The 15996-nt window shown below is 33.7% G+C and overlaps 4 protein-coding genes across 4 annotated transcripts; 1 reads left to right on the forward strand and 3 right to left on the reverse strand.

Annotated features, from left to right (window-relative positions):
* Positions 1-552: 552 nt before the first annotated feature.
* On the reverse strand, positions 553-2603 carry LOC145950596 (senescence-specific cysteine protease SAG39-like). Its single transcript, XM_083061782.1, has 2 exons — positions 1559-2603; positions 553-1472 (listed from the first exon to the last, which is right to left on the reverse strand). Exons 1-2 carry the CDS (start codon positions 1983-1985, stop codon positions 883-885), a joined length of 1017 nt encoding a protein of 338 aa, XP_082917908.1. The 5' UTR covers positions 1986-2603; the 3' UTR covers positions 553-882.
* Positions 2604-3635: 1032 nt separating this feature from the next.
* LOC109799458 (large ribosomal subunit protein uL5) lies at positions 3636-5801 on the reverse strand. Its single transcript, XM_020360029.3, has 5 exons — positions 5645-5801; positions 5429-5536; positions 5296-5338; positions 4501-4696; positions 3636-4023 (listed from the first exon to the last, which is right to left on the reverse strand). The coding sequence occupies exons 1-5, from the start codon at positions 5645-5647 to the stop codon at positions 3825-3827; spliced, it is 549 nt and encodes a 182-aa protein (XP_020215618.1). The 5' UTR covers positions 5648-5801; the 3' UTR covers positions 3636-3824.
* Positions 5802-8161: 2360 nt separating this feature from the next.
* On the reverse strand, positions 8162-10181 carry LOC109799698 (uncharacterized). Its single transcript, XM_020360308.3, has 3 exons — positions 9851-10181; positions 9615-9694; positions 8162-8903 (listed from the first exon to the last, which is right to left on the reverse strand). Exons 1-3 carry the CDS (start codon positions 9989-9991, stop codon positions 8336-8338), a joined length of 789 nt encoding a protein of 262 aa, XP_020215897.1. The 5' UTR covers positions 9992-10181; the 3' UTR covers positions 8162-8335.
* A 2865-nt stretch (positions 10182-13046) lies between these two features.
* Positions 13047-14761, forward strand: LOC145950263 (uncharacterized). The gene is made up of 2 exons (XM_083061331.1): positions 13047-13914; positions 14025-14761. Exons 1-2 carry the CDS (start codon positions 13047-13049, stop codon positions 14759-14761), a joined length of 1605 nt encoding a protein of 534 aa, XP_082917457.1.
* The last annotated feature ends 1235 nt before the right edge of the window (positions 14762-15996 follow it).

The raw sequence follows: 15996 nt of genomic DNA on the forward strand, positions 1-15996 counted from the left end.
CTAAAATATGAACACTTTGATTACCTTAAATTTGTTATTCAATTTTAACAAAATTTGATATAGACATATAAAAAGGTATGAACTTTTAATCTAACAGTTGGATTTACAAAATTTACAATTAATATAAAGTTATTGAGCAGTGTAATACTTAGTAAAAGTTATACAAGTGTTATTATAACCTTCATCATATATATATATATATATATATATTAGAGAGAGAGAGAGAAATTTGTTTATTTCAGGAGTAAGTTTACTTAAACTTATTTCGTTCAATAACTCATGTTCTACATTAAATTTTAACGATCTAACAATTGAATTTAAAGTTCTTAATATATAAAGAAGTCTGCAAATTTTTAGAAAATTTGAAAATCATTTAATACTTCATTTCATTAATTCAAATTGACGGGTAATTATAAAATCAATATATATTCTATCTAAACTTACTTCATTGAATGACTTATATTCTATATCAAATTTTAACTATCTAATCGTTGGATTTAAAATTTTTAATGCATAAATTAAGTTTATAAATTTTTTTAAAAAAAATTGAAAACTAGTTTTAGAGCCACATACATTTAAAATGGTACAAGACATTTGTAATGTTTACAAACATGTATACATAAACTTAAATATACAAATGCTCTTACTGTGTTACTTTTTAAATATGATACAACACATTACCTTATAGTGTATATAGACGTTTTTCGTATTATAAGCAATTGCATAAACTATCTTATCGTTAATCTCAACTCAACCGATATAAAACTTTTTCCCATAACATAACACAAAAAGCGGTTGAACAAGTAAGTTTACACTTAGACATAGTCACAGGTTGATACAAGAAAGCAATGATGAAACACAATTAATATATAAGTGAACTATTTAAACAGTTGGATAAGATGAATCCAAGGCAATTCCACATAAACCATGCTTGGCAGCAATACCACGTTGCATCCTCACGTAACCTTGCTCACCCCACTGTGTGCCCCATGAATTCTTGACAAGCCAATACTCAGTTCCATTAGCTGTGCCATAACCAACTGCAGTGACACCATGGTCTAGCTGTGTTCCACATTCTCCATTGTAAATCCCACTTGAGTAAAACATGAAGCCTGCACCATCTGCATCAATAGAAACGGACACTGGTTGGTTTGCCACTGCTTTTTGGAGTGCCTTCTCGCTGTTGGGAGGAACCTTCTCATAGCCCTTAATCTGAGCCACTGGGGAGGCTGCATCTGCTTTGTTGCATGTCCCATCAACTGCCTTGTAAGGGTACTTAGCCTCACTGCTGATTCCACCATTCTTTATGATGAATTCAAACCCATCTTCCATGTAACCCCCTTCACACCCTTGGTCCACTCCTTTTGTGTCACAATCCACTAGCTCTTGCTCTGAGAGGGATACTAGTTTCCCTGTGCTTATTTGGTGGATCCCCTCAGTTGCTGCCACTGTTGAAAATGCCCAACAACTCCCTAGTTTTTCATTTCATCAAAACAATGAGACCAATAAAGGAAATTATGATGATCATGGAACATAATAAAGTACTTGTTTATCTTACCACATTGACCCTGGTTTTTGATTGGAGTAACAGCTCCTTTTTGCCTCCAATCTATAGCTGCAGGAATAGCAGTAACATTTTCATACTTAAATGATGTTGTTGTGCTAAGCTCACGGGGCCTCTTGAGTCCATTACGGGAAGCCTTGAATTCCTCAACTGTAAGGTCAGCAAGGTGATTAACGCCAACCGTGTAAAGTTTGTCACCAACAGCATTGAATGATTCAATGAACTCCACGTTGTCCTTGAATATCAGGAAACGTTTTTCCTTCTCTGCAGCATCCTTGTACACTTTGCCATATTCTGCCATCCATTGCTCGTGTCTTTCTCGCATGGATGTCTCATGCAGCTTGCGGGACATCACATTGGAAATCCCAACTGCAAGGACGAGGAAAAGAGCTAACATATACTGTTTTTGGGAGGAAGCCATTTCGTATCGGCAGTATGGTTTGAGTTTTGGAAGAGAAGCCTTGGTGAGATTGTGTTATAGTGAGAAATGTAGGTTGGTGTGCATTGAAGGGAAAGACTCTGGTGGTTTATATAGGGAACATAGACTTTATGTTATGGAATTATTAATCTGAATATCTTTGCATGGTTGGTTGCTTTCTGATTGAAGATTCGTGGCCCGGCAAATTAATGTATCCGATGTAGTCTTTTAGACGGGTATTTTGTGTTGTTATTAATTATTATTATTATTATTATTTGATGAAGAGAGTAGTTTCTGATCCATCTAAGATGCGTTGCTTTGCTACATGGTGAAAATTCATTAAGCATGACTAGAGTTTCGTCCGCTTTGTTAAAAAACAAAATAACGACCAAACATCATAATAAACATATAAAGGGGCATTATTTTAAATTACAGATGATCCTTTATTTTACTTTTATTCAGTTTTTCCGTGTCAAATATTTTATTTAGGCTTAAATATATTTTTAAATTTAGGATAAATTTATTTTTTGTCCCTCAAATTTAAAATTATTATTTTTAGTATATGTAATTTTAAAAAATCTTATTTTATTCTTTATATTCAAATTTTATTAAGAAATTTATCAAGAACTATTGTCTAAAATTTATCTATTATTGTCTCTATTAGTGAAAACATCACGTTAAATCTGGTTGATATTATATAACCTTCTTAATTAGTCACTTTCAAATATGTTATTAGTAATTTAAGTAATTAAAATAAAATTATTAAAAATTACAAAGACTAAAAATAATAACTATAAATTTGAGTGACAAAATATATTCAAACCAATACTTTATGTTGACGAAGTTCAGGTATAATGGTTGGCTGCAGAGACAAAGTTCCTAGATATATAGGCATTCTTTGCACCGAATCTGCTAGTTGTAGTAAAAAAATAAAAACAAAAACAAATTGGTTGAAGTTTTAAAGACAGTAAGTATTGAAACCATTTAATTTTTAATAAGTTATCTCAAAATTATGAATAAAAAACAAAAACGAGATTGAATCAATTAGCCACGTAATTTTTTTTTTGGAAAAGGCATGCAAAAACATCATAGTAAGGATGAAAATTTCAACTAAATTGACATCTCAAACTCTATACACTATTAATCATTTGCAGCACATCAAATATATAGATTAATAGCCACGTAGGTGAGCAAAGCATTTTAGAAGTGCTATCAAAATCACGTAATGCTCACAAACTTCGTTTTAATTAAACTTTTGCCCTAGTTTTCTCATATTTAGCACAATAACGTGAGAATTACGAGGTAATTTCAAACAAAAATATATTAAAAAATAGTTTTATTGCCATAAGCAATGCAACAACATAGTTTTGTCACAATTTAGTAGATATTTTACGGTAGTAGAGGGTGTCTAGAATTACGAGGTAGAAATTGACTATCTACATGTCACTGCACCTCTGATATGCATTAGAAGCAGAACCACTGTATTGATTATTAAATGCGATAGTGTGACTTCCCTTCATTGGTTTGATACGTTAGAAAACGATGCTATTGAGAGGGTCTATTTCGTTAATTAGGGCCCTCGCAAGTAAAATGTACTGCACAAGCTTCTCAATTGGTTGCAAAGAAAACAAGCTAAATTGTTGACAAGCACAATTGAATAACGAAGGTTCACAAATTCTTTGCAATAAAAAAGTCGTTTAACAGGGCTATTGTTAATCCATGTGCTTCTTCACAAAACTGAAATGACATTGATTCAAAATCTGCCTCCAAATTAAGATACTATCCCACAAAGATTAAAATACTGTTGACAAAACTGATAACACACTCCTAAAGTTAACTGGTCTAACCAACAATTGCCTGAGACTTGTTGAGGATCACTCCCTCATATTTCACCTGGAACCACTTCATAGCATCCTCCTTTGTAACACGGTGCTGAATTCCAACACGGGACTTGCATCTTCGGCGACGTCCCACACGGTATCCAGGACGCTCCAGAACAACAAAGAAATCCATTCCATAAATACCAGTTGAAGGATCATACCTGAAACAGAGTCAAGGGTCAAGGACTATTAATAAGTCTGTGGAATGTAATCTTCATAGTGAAAGAAATTGAAATCATAATGAAATATATGAGGGGAAATTGAATCAAAACAGCTTTAAGCTTCAAGCCTTATAAAACATTCAGTGGTTTGGTATGTTGTACAAATATGATTTCTCAAAACTAAATAACAAATCAAACCAACTAAAGCAAGTCCTGGTTCCTCAGTTTCAAGCCATATAAAACAGCTTTAATATAAGCACCAAAACAGAAAAAAAAGAAACTTCTGCAACTCCCATATTTTTAAGTCAGTTAACATTTGGTTCAAGTCAGAAGTGGAAAGCACCATAAAGGGAAAGAGAAATGCTGCAATGTCCAAAAATTTTAATATGCATTGTGTTCCCTCCAGGCCTACAAAGTTCATATCTGGCAAAAGCAAAAACAACAGCAAGAAATTCCAATAGTTGTTCTTCAACTTACTTGATTCCCAAATCAATATGCTCCTGAATACCAAAGCCAAAACAGCCAGTATCACTGAAGTTCCTTCTCAGAAGTTCATATTCCTTCACCTTCAAACCACTCTCCAAAAGTTGCATTGCCTTGTCACCTCTGACAGTCACATAGCACGCAATCTTCTCATTTCTTCTAATCCCAAAGGAACGAACAGTGTACCTTGCTGTCAAAACCAAGTGGAGAAAAAAACATTTTGTACAAATCAACAATGAAAAACAGCCACAAATATCACAATAGCCATTATTATACACAAATAAAAAAGCAAATACTATTTAAAATAGCTTAAATAAAGCAAGAGGCTATTCTTTCTGTCTTTTGGACTTGAAAACAAGGTTTAAATTAAATTGAGCAGAACAAAGCCATATACTCAAAGGATATCCAATCATCATCTCCAGTTTTCCCTAGACCTCCTACCCAAGTTTCTGAAGAAAAATTGTTAATTTAACACTTTCATTATGCCCACTACTGTGGTTTTAACCACAAAACAGGTTCAAACTTAACTAGTATTATCAACAAAAATTCCAAAACTCAAACTACCATTATCACCCTATTTTTAAAAAAAAAAATCCCATTACAAACCCTAACAAACATAGACTACCCTACACATGATTTTTTTTTGTCTTTTTCCAAAAACCTCTTCAATAGCAATCTATATTAAAAACACGATACAACCCCAAAAATGATAAATAAAAAAAAAAATTAATTAAAAAAACAAACACATTTGAGATCCGTGCCCATTCCCGGCATTACTTGAGAACTAACCTTTGGAAAAGACTGGGGTTTGGCCACTAAGTTGTTCCAACACCTGCAAAACCGCAAAAAAAAAAATTCAAAAATTTTAAAAAAATGATTTTTTTTTAAAAAAAAAGTGGAAGCAATGAGGAGTGAAGGAAACCTTGGCGGCTCTGGTGAGACGATCTCCACTCTCACCAACGGAGATATTGAGGACGAGCTTCTGCACCTTTATCTCCCTCATTGGGTTCGACAGTTTCTTCTCCGAAGCCTCAAGTTCAAATTCACAACATAACCCAAAATTAAATAAATCAAAATGCGAAGATTACTCGAGTTCGTGCAAGAGTGAATTTGATTTGGAAAGAGGAAAATCGCTTACCATTGGATTTGGAGCGTGTCACTGTTAGGTTGCAGCGTTGCGGCGGCGAAGTGAAGCGAAAGAGTTAATACTTTATGATATAAAAACCCCAAAGAAAGAAGCTAGAGAAGCTGGTGACTATAAAGGAGACCGAAACGACGACGTTTCACCCTGCGCTTTTTTCTAGTTCTACACGCTCGTTTTGGGTCAGTTTGGACCCGCTGGAATGGCCCAACCAATTTGTTACCTTTAACTCACACAGGTTTATATAAATATATAGTAATTGGTTTAAATATAGTTTTTATATAAAATATTAACTTCATAATATTTTAGCATATTATATATCAGTATAAATATATTATCAATATTTTATGGCTAGCATATGTGATATTAATATTATTACATAGTTCAAATTTAATGTTTATAAGTCGATAAAATTCTCAAAAATGTTTTCTATCATTAGATATTGTGTGGTATATTACCTTTTCTTTTGTAGAGTTATTATTATTTATTTTTTTTGTAGAGTGGTATATTACCTTTTAAATTAATGTTTTAACTTAATATAATAAATTGATTAAAAAAAGGATAATGATAGTAAAATAAAAAAGTAAAATGTTAATCGACGAGTTTAGACGGACAAGTCATTTAACTAGAAGGAAAAAAGATGCTCTAGCAAAATTTTGGTGTGAGCTGAATTATATATGTCGATGTAAATTTTTACAATATCAACACTTACGTCGCAAATAAAAATTAGGTTAAATTATTATTTTTTTATTTTTTATTCTAATTTTTAAATTTATTTTGACCCTTTATTTTTTTATATTTGAATTAATTTGATATTTTTTAAAATAATGATTATTTTTAATTTTGTGAAATAATTTTAAATCAATTTTTAACTAATTCAAGCTATAAAACATATAATATTATATCCATTCATTTGAAAATCATGAAATACAATTATCGTTAGAATTTGAAGGTTATAAACATATTGAAAATTATGCAAAAATATATATTATGAATAACTAAATAATAGTATGAAATTAACTTTTTAGAAATTTTTTATTTTTATCATGTATATAACACTTTTGGATTAAACTTTAATTGCATTCAATAATTTTCACATAAAGTAAATATAATGAAATGAGTTTAATCAATCAAAAAAGAATTCAAAATAGCTAAACTAACTTAAATTTAAGAGATAAAGAACCAAAATAAACATTTTAAAAGATAAAAGATTAAAATAAATATAAAAAAATAAGATAAATTACCAAACATAAAATTTAACCTAAAAATCAACTTAAAATCTTAAAACTAAATGTGGTCATGGATTTAAGTTCTAAATACAAATTTTTTACAATTAATTTATATTACTTATTTATATGTATATATAAAGAAGATTTTTTCATCTTGGTGTAGGCATTATTTTGACAATTTTAATTCTTTATAAAACTTGCATGAAACTCATAATAATAATTAATAAAGGATAAAAAAAAATTTGTATAATTTTTATTCTTGAAACTATTAATTGCACACTACCTCCACCAATATTCGTGTGTATTCAAAGGAAGATTTCAAGGCTTTTAGTCAAGGTAATGTATATATAGCTGAACTCTCGACCATTAAGCACTCTCGACCATTAAGCATGGTATTGAATTAGCTTGGAACTTAGATTATTGTAAAGTGGTGTGTAAATCTAATTGTCTAGAAGTTGTGGATGCAATCACTCATTTTACTTTGGCCTCCATGGCTTCCCCTTCCATGCGAGATCTCTTGATAGATATTTGCCTTCTTCTTTCTAGGACGTAGCAAATTCGGCTGCACTATTACATGCAAACCATTTGGCAACTTTTGGAAGTCACAATGTGACACATGAATTTATTGTGTCACCACCATTTGTTATGGAGGCCTTCTTGCACGACTCGCTGGCATGAACTAGTTGTTATTCTTTATGTTTTTGTTTTCTACTATTTTGTAATTCCTTATTCTACCAAAATAAAAAGGAAGATTTCATATAGACATGAATTTTTTTTTACTAATTATTAATAAAGGGATTCTTCTTTTTGTGTATGGATTGGACCATTTTTATTCTTTTTTATTAATTAACCAACTTTATTTTCTTAACTTTCCTTTTCCTTCTCATTATTTTTTATTTAAATAAAATATATATAAGCACAAACTATCTTTTTCTCACTAATATTCATAAGAAAAAATTTTGTTTGACGAGTGATGGTGCTTATTTCAAAGAGGAAAGTTGCCTAAAATGATACTCAATACTTCTTAAGAAAAAAGTAAATAATATGACGTCATATTATTAGGTTATTTGGGTGACTCTATCTCACTCATCTCATTTTGATAGTATTACTCTGTTTTTATGACAGCTTTGATAGTATTACGCTTTTTCTACGTAATTAAGTTTTAAACTTTTTTTTGGTAAATGTACATAATCCATATTTATAAGTTTAGAGCGCATCTTATGCATGACTTGACTAAACTTGTATTTCTAATCAATGTTTGCATGCTGGTATGGTCAGGTGTGTGTGGTGAACTTGTACTACACTGAAAAATTATTGGATATGTAACAAATTGGTTTCCAATCTGTCTCATTTCCATTATCACTCACAACTCGAGTTCTGCGTTCTGCCTATCATATTTCATATGTGTACATTAGTAATAAATCTTCCTTCCCAACTGTAGCAAATTCTTATGTGTACATTAGTAAGTCATACTTTCCAATTGAAAAGCTTCTTCCATGGCCCTCAAAATTGACAAAAGCTCTCCATTAATCAGGTTGCTAGGTTCCAAATTGGCAATGTCATTGTTGTTGAAGGATGCAGGGTTCCCCCTCTCTCTCTCACAAACCACAAACCTACAAACTGGGCACTGCCCTTTGCTTGTTAGCCATGGTACTATGCAATCCTCATGAAACATGTGGTTGCATCGAGTGAGCATCACCTCTTCATTGGGCTCAAAATCTTCCAAGCAAATAGCACACCTCTTACCATCTTCATCCTTTTCTCTCTCCTTTTCTTTCAAAGGTTTTGCACCATTGTTTCTATAGTATAAGCTCACCCTCCTAGCATACCTCTTTGGGGGAGGGTCATAGACTACTTTCTTAAGCTTGCTCAAAGCTGTTGATTTGGGAATTTCTGCCACTGGGGGAGCTTGTGTGCTTGGTTGGAATGTGGATCTTTGAGGTGTCTGAAGGAGAATCTCTCTGAGCCTTCCCATATTCTCATTGTGAACATTAATTTGTTGTCTCCTAGATGGTGGTGCTGGAAAACTGCAAATTGCTCAAAAATTGGTTAATCAGCATCAGCTAGACTTCTTCACCCTTTTAGCCTAAAGCTTACAAATTTATGCAACTAAATAGCATATCAAGGGGTAGGGTGGGGTGGGGTTAGGGAAAGGTTGCTTTAATATGGAATTCAAATCATATGGTCATGTGTGGTTACATATTTGCATCTTCAAGCTTCAATTAATTGATCTCGCGAACACAGTACTCACATGTTTAACAATTTTTTCTCTCATTCTGTTGTGTAAATTACAAGAAAGTCTCAGTTGAATCAAAAGTAAAGAAGTTGTTACTTTTCTTTTAATGTTGTTTTGAAAAGTTAAGTTAAATTCAACTTAACTTTCTAATTCTAATCCAAACATATACACGGTATTCATTGTTTGCCCTGCTAGAAAAATCAATTTCACTACTACCAAAAATTTAGGAAGTACATGATTGTTAATTCATTTACCGGTTGAAAACAAATTATGAAATCTGAATTTGTTGGAAATACTTTTGACTAGATTTCTTTCTCCTCAAGGGTCACATCAAATGTAATACTTTTAAGTTCTAAGAAATTTATAGCCATTGAAACATGCATCCATATGTCAATCATCTCAGCATTTTGATTATTCCTTGAATACATCTTCTCACATTGATTACGTACCATGTTGGGAAGTCTAAAACACATAAGCAAATTAGTTTGCAATTTGGCCTTACTTTGGTATACTGTGGAATCCTAAAGGAGTTCTGTAGTCCCAAAACCTTTGTTGAGCTAATCCACCTGAACTTCTGTCATCCTGCTAACATTATGAACCAAGATTATGTACAAGCTATGATCCTCAAACAATGATAGTTCCATTCTGTGCTTCCATACGAACATAAATTTAATTTGGCTTTCTTTTCTGTAATGTCTTAAAAATCTTGGTACTAAAACAATAATTGAATGAACTTACGGTGGCATGAGTAGAATGTGATCTGTAAAACACGGGCACCTCATTGGATTCACGATGATTGAAAGTGTGCCCATCATAGGCTCTAAAACCTCTTTGCCAAGGCCCTGGCAAAGGTGTGAAATTGTTCATGTTGCGGCTCATGATTTCGCCTTCCTCCTCAATTGATCAAGCAAAATACTTTGGTTTTCTGGGGTGCAAATATTGCTTCATATGTCAACTTTGGGAAATGGGAATTAATTGTTTTGTTCATTTGGGTGTGTAAGCAAGAATATATCTTTATTAGTAATGGTGTCACTTCTACTCTTACTTTGAGTTTCTTCATTTTTTATTTTGATTCAAAGCCTGATTCTCACTCCATGTTGAAGATGCTCTAGTAGCTGAGGCTCATAAATTGAGGAAAAGAAATCAAGAAAGAATCGTATTCTCGTGGATTTGTAGATGCTTTATTAAAATGATGTTTATTGGAAGTTTGGTGATGCTTTCCGAAAGGGCTCCTAGAAAAGGAATAAAATGAGAGGTGGAAAATTTAGAAGGGAATATAGTTGTATCACTGGTTTGGAATTTGTATTATATGCAGGACAATGAAGAATATATATCGATCATAAGAACTTGTTATGGATGGTTAAGATTACTTGATTCTTTAAGTAAACATGTAATTTTAAATGTTGACCATGGATATATAGTTATATAGCCTAAATTTATTGTTCACATTTTCACATAAAAGCATTATTCTCACAACAGTACATTTATATCATATAAATAAGAAAATAGTATATGCATCATAAAATTAAATTTCAATGTTCTTTTTATAATTAATATTAGTACTCGTCTCGTTTACTACACTTTCAAACTTTTAAGTTACGAAAGAAAATTTGACTAGATTTTTTTAATTATTTTTTTTTCATCTACAAGACTCAAAAATAATGCCCTATTTCATTAATGTGGAGTGTGGTTTTTGAGTCATAAGCTGCTCGGGTGCCACTTCTGCAAAAGTACAATTCCAATTTTTTAAGAGACATTCATAAGAGTGTTGACTAGCAACAACTTCTTAGATAGGACTAGGAAAAGTTAGGTTCACGTGAGAAGTCGAGCCAAATCAGACCATAATGGAAATGCAGTTTTGAACCCAATCAAATCTTTCCTTTTATAAAATCAAAGTTCGAACCAATTCTCCGATTTACTGAACCAGTTAACTGGTTTTGAATTGGTTCAGAACTGTTTCGGTTTTCCTGTGTGACCATTACAAAAGCTAGTTAAAAATGAAGTTCAAAAACTATTTTAAGAACTAGTTCAGCCTTTAACCAGTTCAGAGTCAAGTTTGTTTCATGCTTTAAAAACTGTTAGCACAAGTAATCTCCATTCCCACAAGTTTGTTTCATGCTTTAAAAACTGTTAGCACAAGTAATCTCCATTCCCATAAGTATTCTACTATCAAGAAAAGGCTAAGATGTTCATAATTATGTTAATAAAAGTATCAAAAATTAGGTATGTCACTTTATGTTTGTATATCATTTTATAATGTCTTTCATATTTTATTAATATATTTCTATAACTATAATTTTATATTTTTATAGCTACAAATCTTAAATATTTAAATTAATTTTTTCATTAAGGTCTCCCATTAAGGAGTTTTATAACTCTTCCACCTGCAATGACTCACTCCTTCTGTCTAGAATTTGACGAGAAAATCACTATTTTTATAATATAAAAATTGAACTACTATGTATTACATCAACATATTATGCTAAAATATATTTAAAATGATGTCATTCAACAGAAATGTTTATATGTTATTTTATATTATCTCTCTTATTTTAATGTATTTCTATAACTACAAATTTTATATCTTCATAATTACAAATTCTAAATATTTAAATTAATTTTTTCAATAAAGTCTTCCATCAAGGAGTTTCGTAGCTCCTTCACTTACACTGGTTCACCCCTTTTGTCATTATAGCCATATGCTCCGTTGAGGAAAAAATCATTATTTATAATATAATTATTTTATATTACGATAATACCTCATCCTAAAATATATCTAAAATATTGACATGTTTTAGGGTTTAGGGTTTAGAGTTTAAACATGTCAAGAAAAATGCTTACATTTCATTTTATAGTATCTCTCTTATTTTAATATATATCTTTATAATTACAAATCTTATATCTTTATAGTTACAAGTCCTAAATATTTAAATTAACTTTTTTTAATAAGGTCCCCCATCAAGGAGCTTCATAGCTCCACCACTTGAAATGACCCACCTCTTTTATTGTTCCATAGCCATTATTCTCCATTGAAGAGAAAATCAATGGTCGCACCTTTGTCGCATACTTGTGACAATTGCACCCAATTCAATCAGCTTCTCTATTGAAGTGAAAACCATGACAGTCAGCTTCATCTTTGTGAATGTGCAATGGTCGCACTTCCATCACATATTCCATAGTCATCATTCTTTGTTGAAGTGAAAATCAATGGTTGCACCTTTATTCTAAACGTGCAACAACCACACCTAATTCAACCGACTTAAAAATCGTTGAAGCAAATGTACACACAATGACCACTCATTCAACATTTTGTGTTCTAGCATTGCTTATGACCATAAGTTTGTTAAAATATCAATTATTATTCTAGATTATTCCTTCATCATCACCTACAAATGGAAACAACTAAAAAGCTATAGTAAGCTTTAGAAATATCTAGAGACATTAATTGTGAAGAAATATCTAGAGCTTCTAGCAAGCTTCCATTGGGAGACTATATATAGGATGGAGATCATGCTTATGAGTGTAGTGGACAAGAAACACAATAAGTAGTGAGTGAGAGTGAGTGTATTTGTGAGAAGTGAGGAATATATATTGAGTGTGTGTGTGTCACCAAAATAAAATATAGTATTGTGAAGAGTGTGTAAGAAAGTGAGTGTGTTGTATTAGTATAAAATCACTAGAGGTGTTGGGCACCAATATTTTTGTATTTGCTCTTGTATATTATTAAAAATTAGTCTCCTATTTTTCAACATTTGGCATCAGAGCTGGTTCGGCCGGGACCAGGAACCAATTTGCTCGAGCTAGTACGTTGGCAGAAGTTGTGATTAAGGACTGTGTGAAGGAGATTCTGCAGGAATACAGTCTGGGACTGTAATAGTTGTTGATCATCAGGATCACAGTAAATTGGTTAAGTGCTGGGCGCTAACCAATCATCATGGCAGATCTCGCATCCTCAACTAGCTCACTAGAGAGGCTCAACAACAACAATTATGACACGTGGAGCGTTCGGATGAAATATTATTTTCTTGGGCAAGATCTCTGGAGCATTGTTCGTGGTGCGGAGACGACCCCACCAACTGATGAAGAAAATCTAAAGAAATGGAAGGTTCAATGTGGAAAAGCTTTGTACGTGTTGTCGATCTCCGTGGAGGATGAGTTCTTGCAGCGGATCAAGGATCTAACGACACCGAAGGAGGCATGGGATACATTAGAAACACTCTTCACAAAGAAGAATGATGCTAAGTTGCAGCTGCTAGAAAACGAGTTGATGTCACTAAGACAAGGTGACATGGCAGTAAGTCAGTATTTTACTAAGGTTAAATCAATTTGCAATGAGATTGCAAAATTAGATCCTCAGAATGCAATTTCTGAGACGAGGATGAGGAGAATAATAATTTTTGGATTAAATCCAAAATATAATGGGATTATTACCGCCATTAGAGGTTGGGCCACAAAACCCACCTTGATAGAGTTAGAAAGTATTTTGGCAAATCAAGAAGCTTTAGACAATCAAATGTCTAAAGTATCAATTAATGAGGAAGACAAGGCTCTTTTTAGTAAAAAGGGAGGCCGAAAGGAGGTTCAGGCAGCTGCAAATTCAGATAGCGAAAGTAAAGGCCCACAAAGAAGACAAGGTTGGCAAAAAGGTCAACATAAGAAGGGTCCAGAGCAAAGGGGAGGTACGCAATCCCGATTCAGAGACTACGAAGAACAAAAGAGATATCGGCGCAAGGACGGACTATGTTACAACTGTGGTAAAAAGGGCCACTATGCACGAGATTGCTGGGCCAGGAAAGAAGAAGGCAACGCAGTCACACTTAAGCAAGATGAGAACGAAGAAGAATAGAGGTCAACAATGTCTACCATGTACCCGGGATAAAGAAGAATTTATTATCAGTTTCACAATTGACAGCTTCTGGCAATTATGTGGTATTTGGGCCAAAAGATGTAGGAGTGTATCGAAGGTTCAAGCCTATATGTCCTACAATTATGAAAGGAAGGCGATTAGAGTCTGTCTATGTAATGTCAGCACAAGAGGCATACGTGAACAAGGCAAGGAAGAATGAGACAGCAGATCTATGGCACGCGAGACTTGGACACGTAAGCTATAATCGATTAAAAGCAATGATGAAACAGTCCATGCTAAGAGGCTTACCAAACTTGGAGATGCGAGAGAATGTCGTTTGCGTTGGATGTCAATATGGGAAAGCTCACGAGCTTCCATATGAAGAGTCAAAATATAAGGCTAAGGCACCATTGGAATTGGTGCACTCGGATGTGTTTGGACCGGTGAAACAGCTATCGATCAGCAAGAATAAATATATGATCACAATTATCGATGACTATTCCAGGTACGTGTGGGTAGACTTTATGAAGGAAAAATCTGAAGCACTAAAGAAGTTTATAGAGTTCAAAGAAAAGATTGAAAAAGAGGTTGGAAGTATGATACGGTGCTTGCGTACGGACAATGGGGGAGAATATACATCAAAGGAGTTCAACCAGTACTTACAAAAATGTGGCATAAGGAGGCAGTTGACATGCCCGAACACCCCACAACAAAACGGAATTGCGGAGAGAAAGAATAGGCACCTGGCCGAGACATGTTACACAGTAAAAATGTACCACCAAGATTCTGGGCAGAGTGCATGAAGACCGCTGCTTACGTCATCAACAGATTACCCCAGGCAAGAGCTAGGCTTCGTTTCACCATATGAGAAGTTATGGAACACAAAACCTTCGGTAAGTTACTTCCGAGTGTTTGGATGTGTGTGCTACGCTTTCGTGCAGGACAAGAACGTAGCAAGTTCGAGAAGAAAGCAATACGGTGCATATTTATTGGATATGACAGCCAACGAAAGGGATGGAGGTGTTGCAATCCGACGACCGGAAGGTGCTATGTATCCAGGAATGTGGTGTTTGATGAAGCATCATCGTGGTGGTCTTCACAAGCAATATCGCTACCAGATACAAAGGAAATTGAAGAGCAAGTGCAAAAGCAAAAGGAGGTGCAACACGAAGATAAAGAAATAGTAGATGATGTCGAATCTTTTCCTAGACAAATTAGAGCAAGATCTCCAGAGAAAGAGAAAATCCCTTGGAAGACAGGTATTTACACTAGGTTTACAGAGGACGAGAGACCTAGTCAGATAGAGGAATTAGAGGAGGAGGTTCCTCAACCTCAGCGAAGGAGATTAACAAGGACACGAAAGCCAAATCCAAAATATGCGAATGCAGCATTAGTAGAAGACAATGAAATTAAGGAACCAAACAACTATGAGGAAGCATCTCAACTTAAAGAGTGGAGATATGCGATGGAAGAAGAGATCAAGGCATTGAAACAAAATGAAACATGGGAGTTAGTGCCAAAACCATCCAGTGTACAACCCATTTCATGTAAGTGGGTATACAAGGTGAAGACCCGTCCAGATGGGACGATAGAGAGATACAAGGCTCGACTGGTGGCTCGAGGTTTTTCACAAAAGTATGAACTAGATTATGATGAGACTTTCAGCCCAGTTGCCAAGATAACTACGGTACGTGTATTGTTAGCTATAGCAACAAGAAAATCATGGAACCTCTGGCAAATGGATGTCAAAAATGCATTTTTGCACGGAGAACTAGATTGAGAGATATACATGGAGCAACCAAGGGGATTTGAGAGCACAAGTCATCCAACTTATGTATGCAAATTGAAGAAAGCTTTGTATGGTTTAAAGCAAGCCCCTAGAGCATGGTATGGGAAGATTGTCGAATTCTTGATACAAAATGGATATGTCGTCGCAACAGCAGATTCAAGTTTATTTGTGAAAGAACAAAAGAGTAAGCTGGCCATAATGCTAGTGTATGTGGATAATCTCATTATCACTGGAGATGATGAAAAAGAG

The sequence above is a fragment of the Cajanus cajan genome, chromosome 8 (assembly GCF_000230855.2).
Source record: "Cajanus cajan strain Asha chromosome 8, NIPB_CcT2T_4, whole genome shotgun sequence".
Taxonomy (NCBI): domain Eukaryota; kingdom Viridiplantae; phylum Streptophyta; class Magnoliopsida; order Fabales; family Fabaceae; genus Cajanus; species Cajanus cajan.

What these genes read in the sequence shown, in the direction of transcription:
- LOC145950596 (XM_083061782.1), bottom strand. Translation starts at nt 1,985, where the DNA reads ATGGCTTCCTCCCAAAAACAGTATATGTTAGCTCTTTTCCTCGTCCTT. An exon ending in CAAAAACCAGGGTCAATGTG is followed by an intron (nt 1,473 to 1,558) that starts GTAAGATAAACA and finishes ATGAAAAACTAG; the next exon opens with GGAGTTGTTGGGCATTTTCA.
- LOC109799458 (XM_020360029.3), bottom strand. An exon ending in GTCTCACCAGAGCCGCCAAG is followed by an intron (nt 5,339 to 5,428) that starts GTTTCCTTCACT and finishes GCGGTTTTGCAG; the next exon opens with GTGTTGGAACAACTTAGTGG. An exon ending in AACCCCAGTCTTTTCCAAAG is followed by an intron (nt 4,697 to 5,295) that starts GTTAGTTCTCAA and finishes TGGTTTTGACAG; the next exon opens with CAAGGTACACTGTTCGTTCC.
- LOC109799698 (XM_020360308.3), bottom strand. Translation starts at nt 9,991, where the DNA reads ATGAGCCGCAACATGAACAATTTCACACCTTTGCCAGGGCCTTGGCAA. An exon ending in CACATTCTACTCATGCCACC is followed by an intron (nt 9,695 to 9,850) that starts GTAAGTTCATTC and finishes TAATGTTAGCAG; the next exon opens with GATGACAGAAGTTCAGGTGG. An exon ending in GGATTCCACAGTATACCAAA is followed by an intron (nt 8,904 to 9,614) that starts GTAAGGCCAAAT and finishes AGCAATTTGCAG; the next exon opens with TTTTCCAGCACCACCATCTA.
- LOC145950263 (XM_083061331.1), top strand. Translation starts at nt 13,047, where the DNA reads ATGGCAGATCTCGCATCCTCAACTAGCTCACTAGAGAGGCTCAACAAC. An exon ending in CTGGGCCAGGAAAGAAGAAG is followed by an intron (nt 13,915 to 14,024) that starts GCAACGCAGTCA and finishes CACAATTGACAG; the next exon opens with CTTCTGGCAATTATGTGGTA.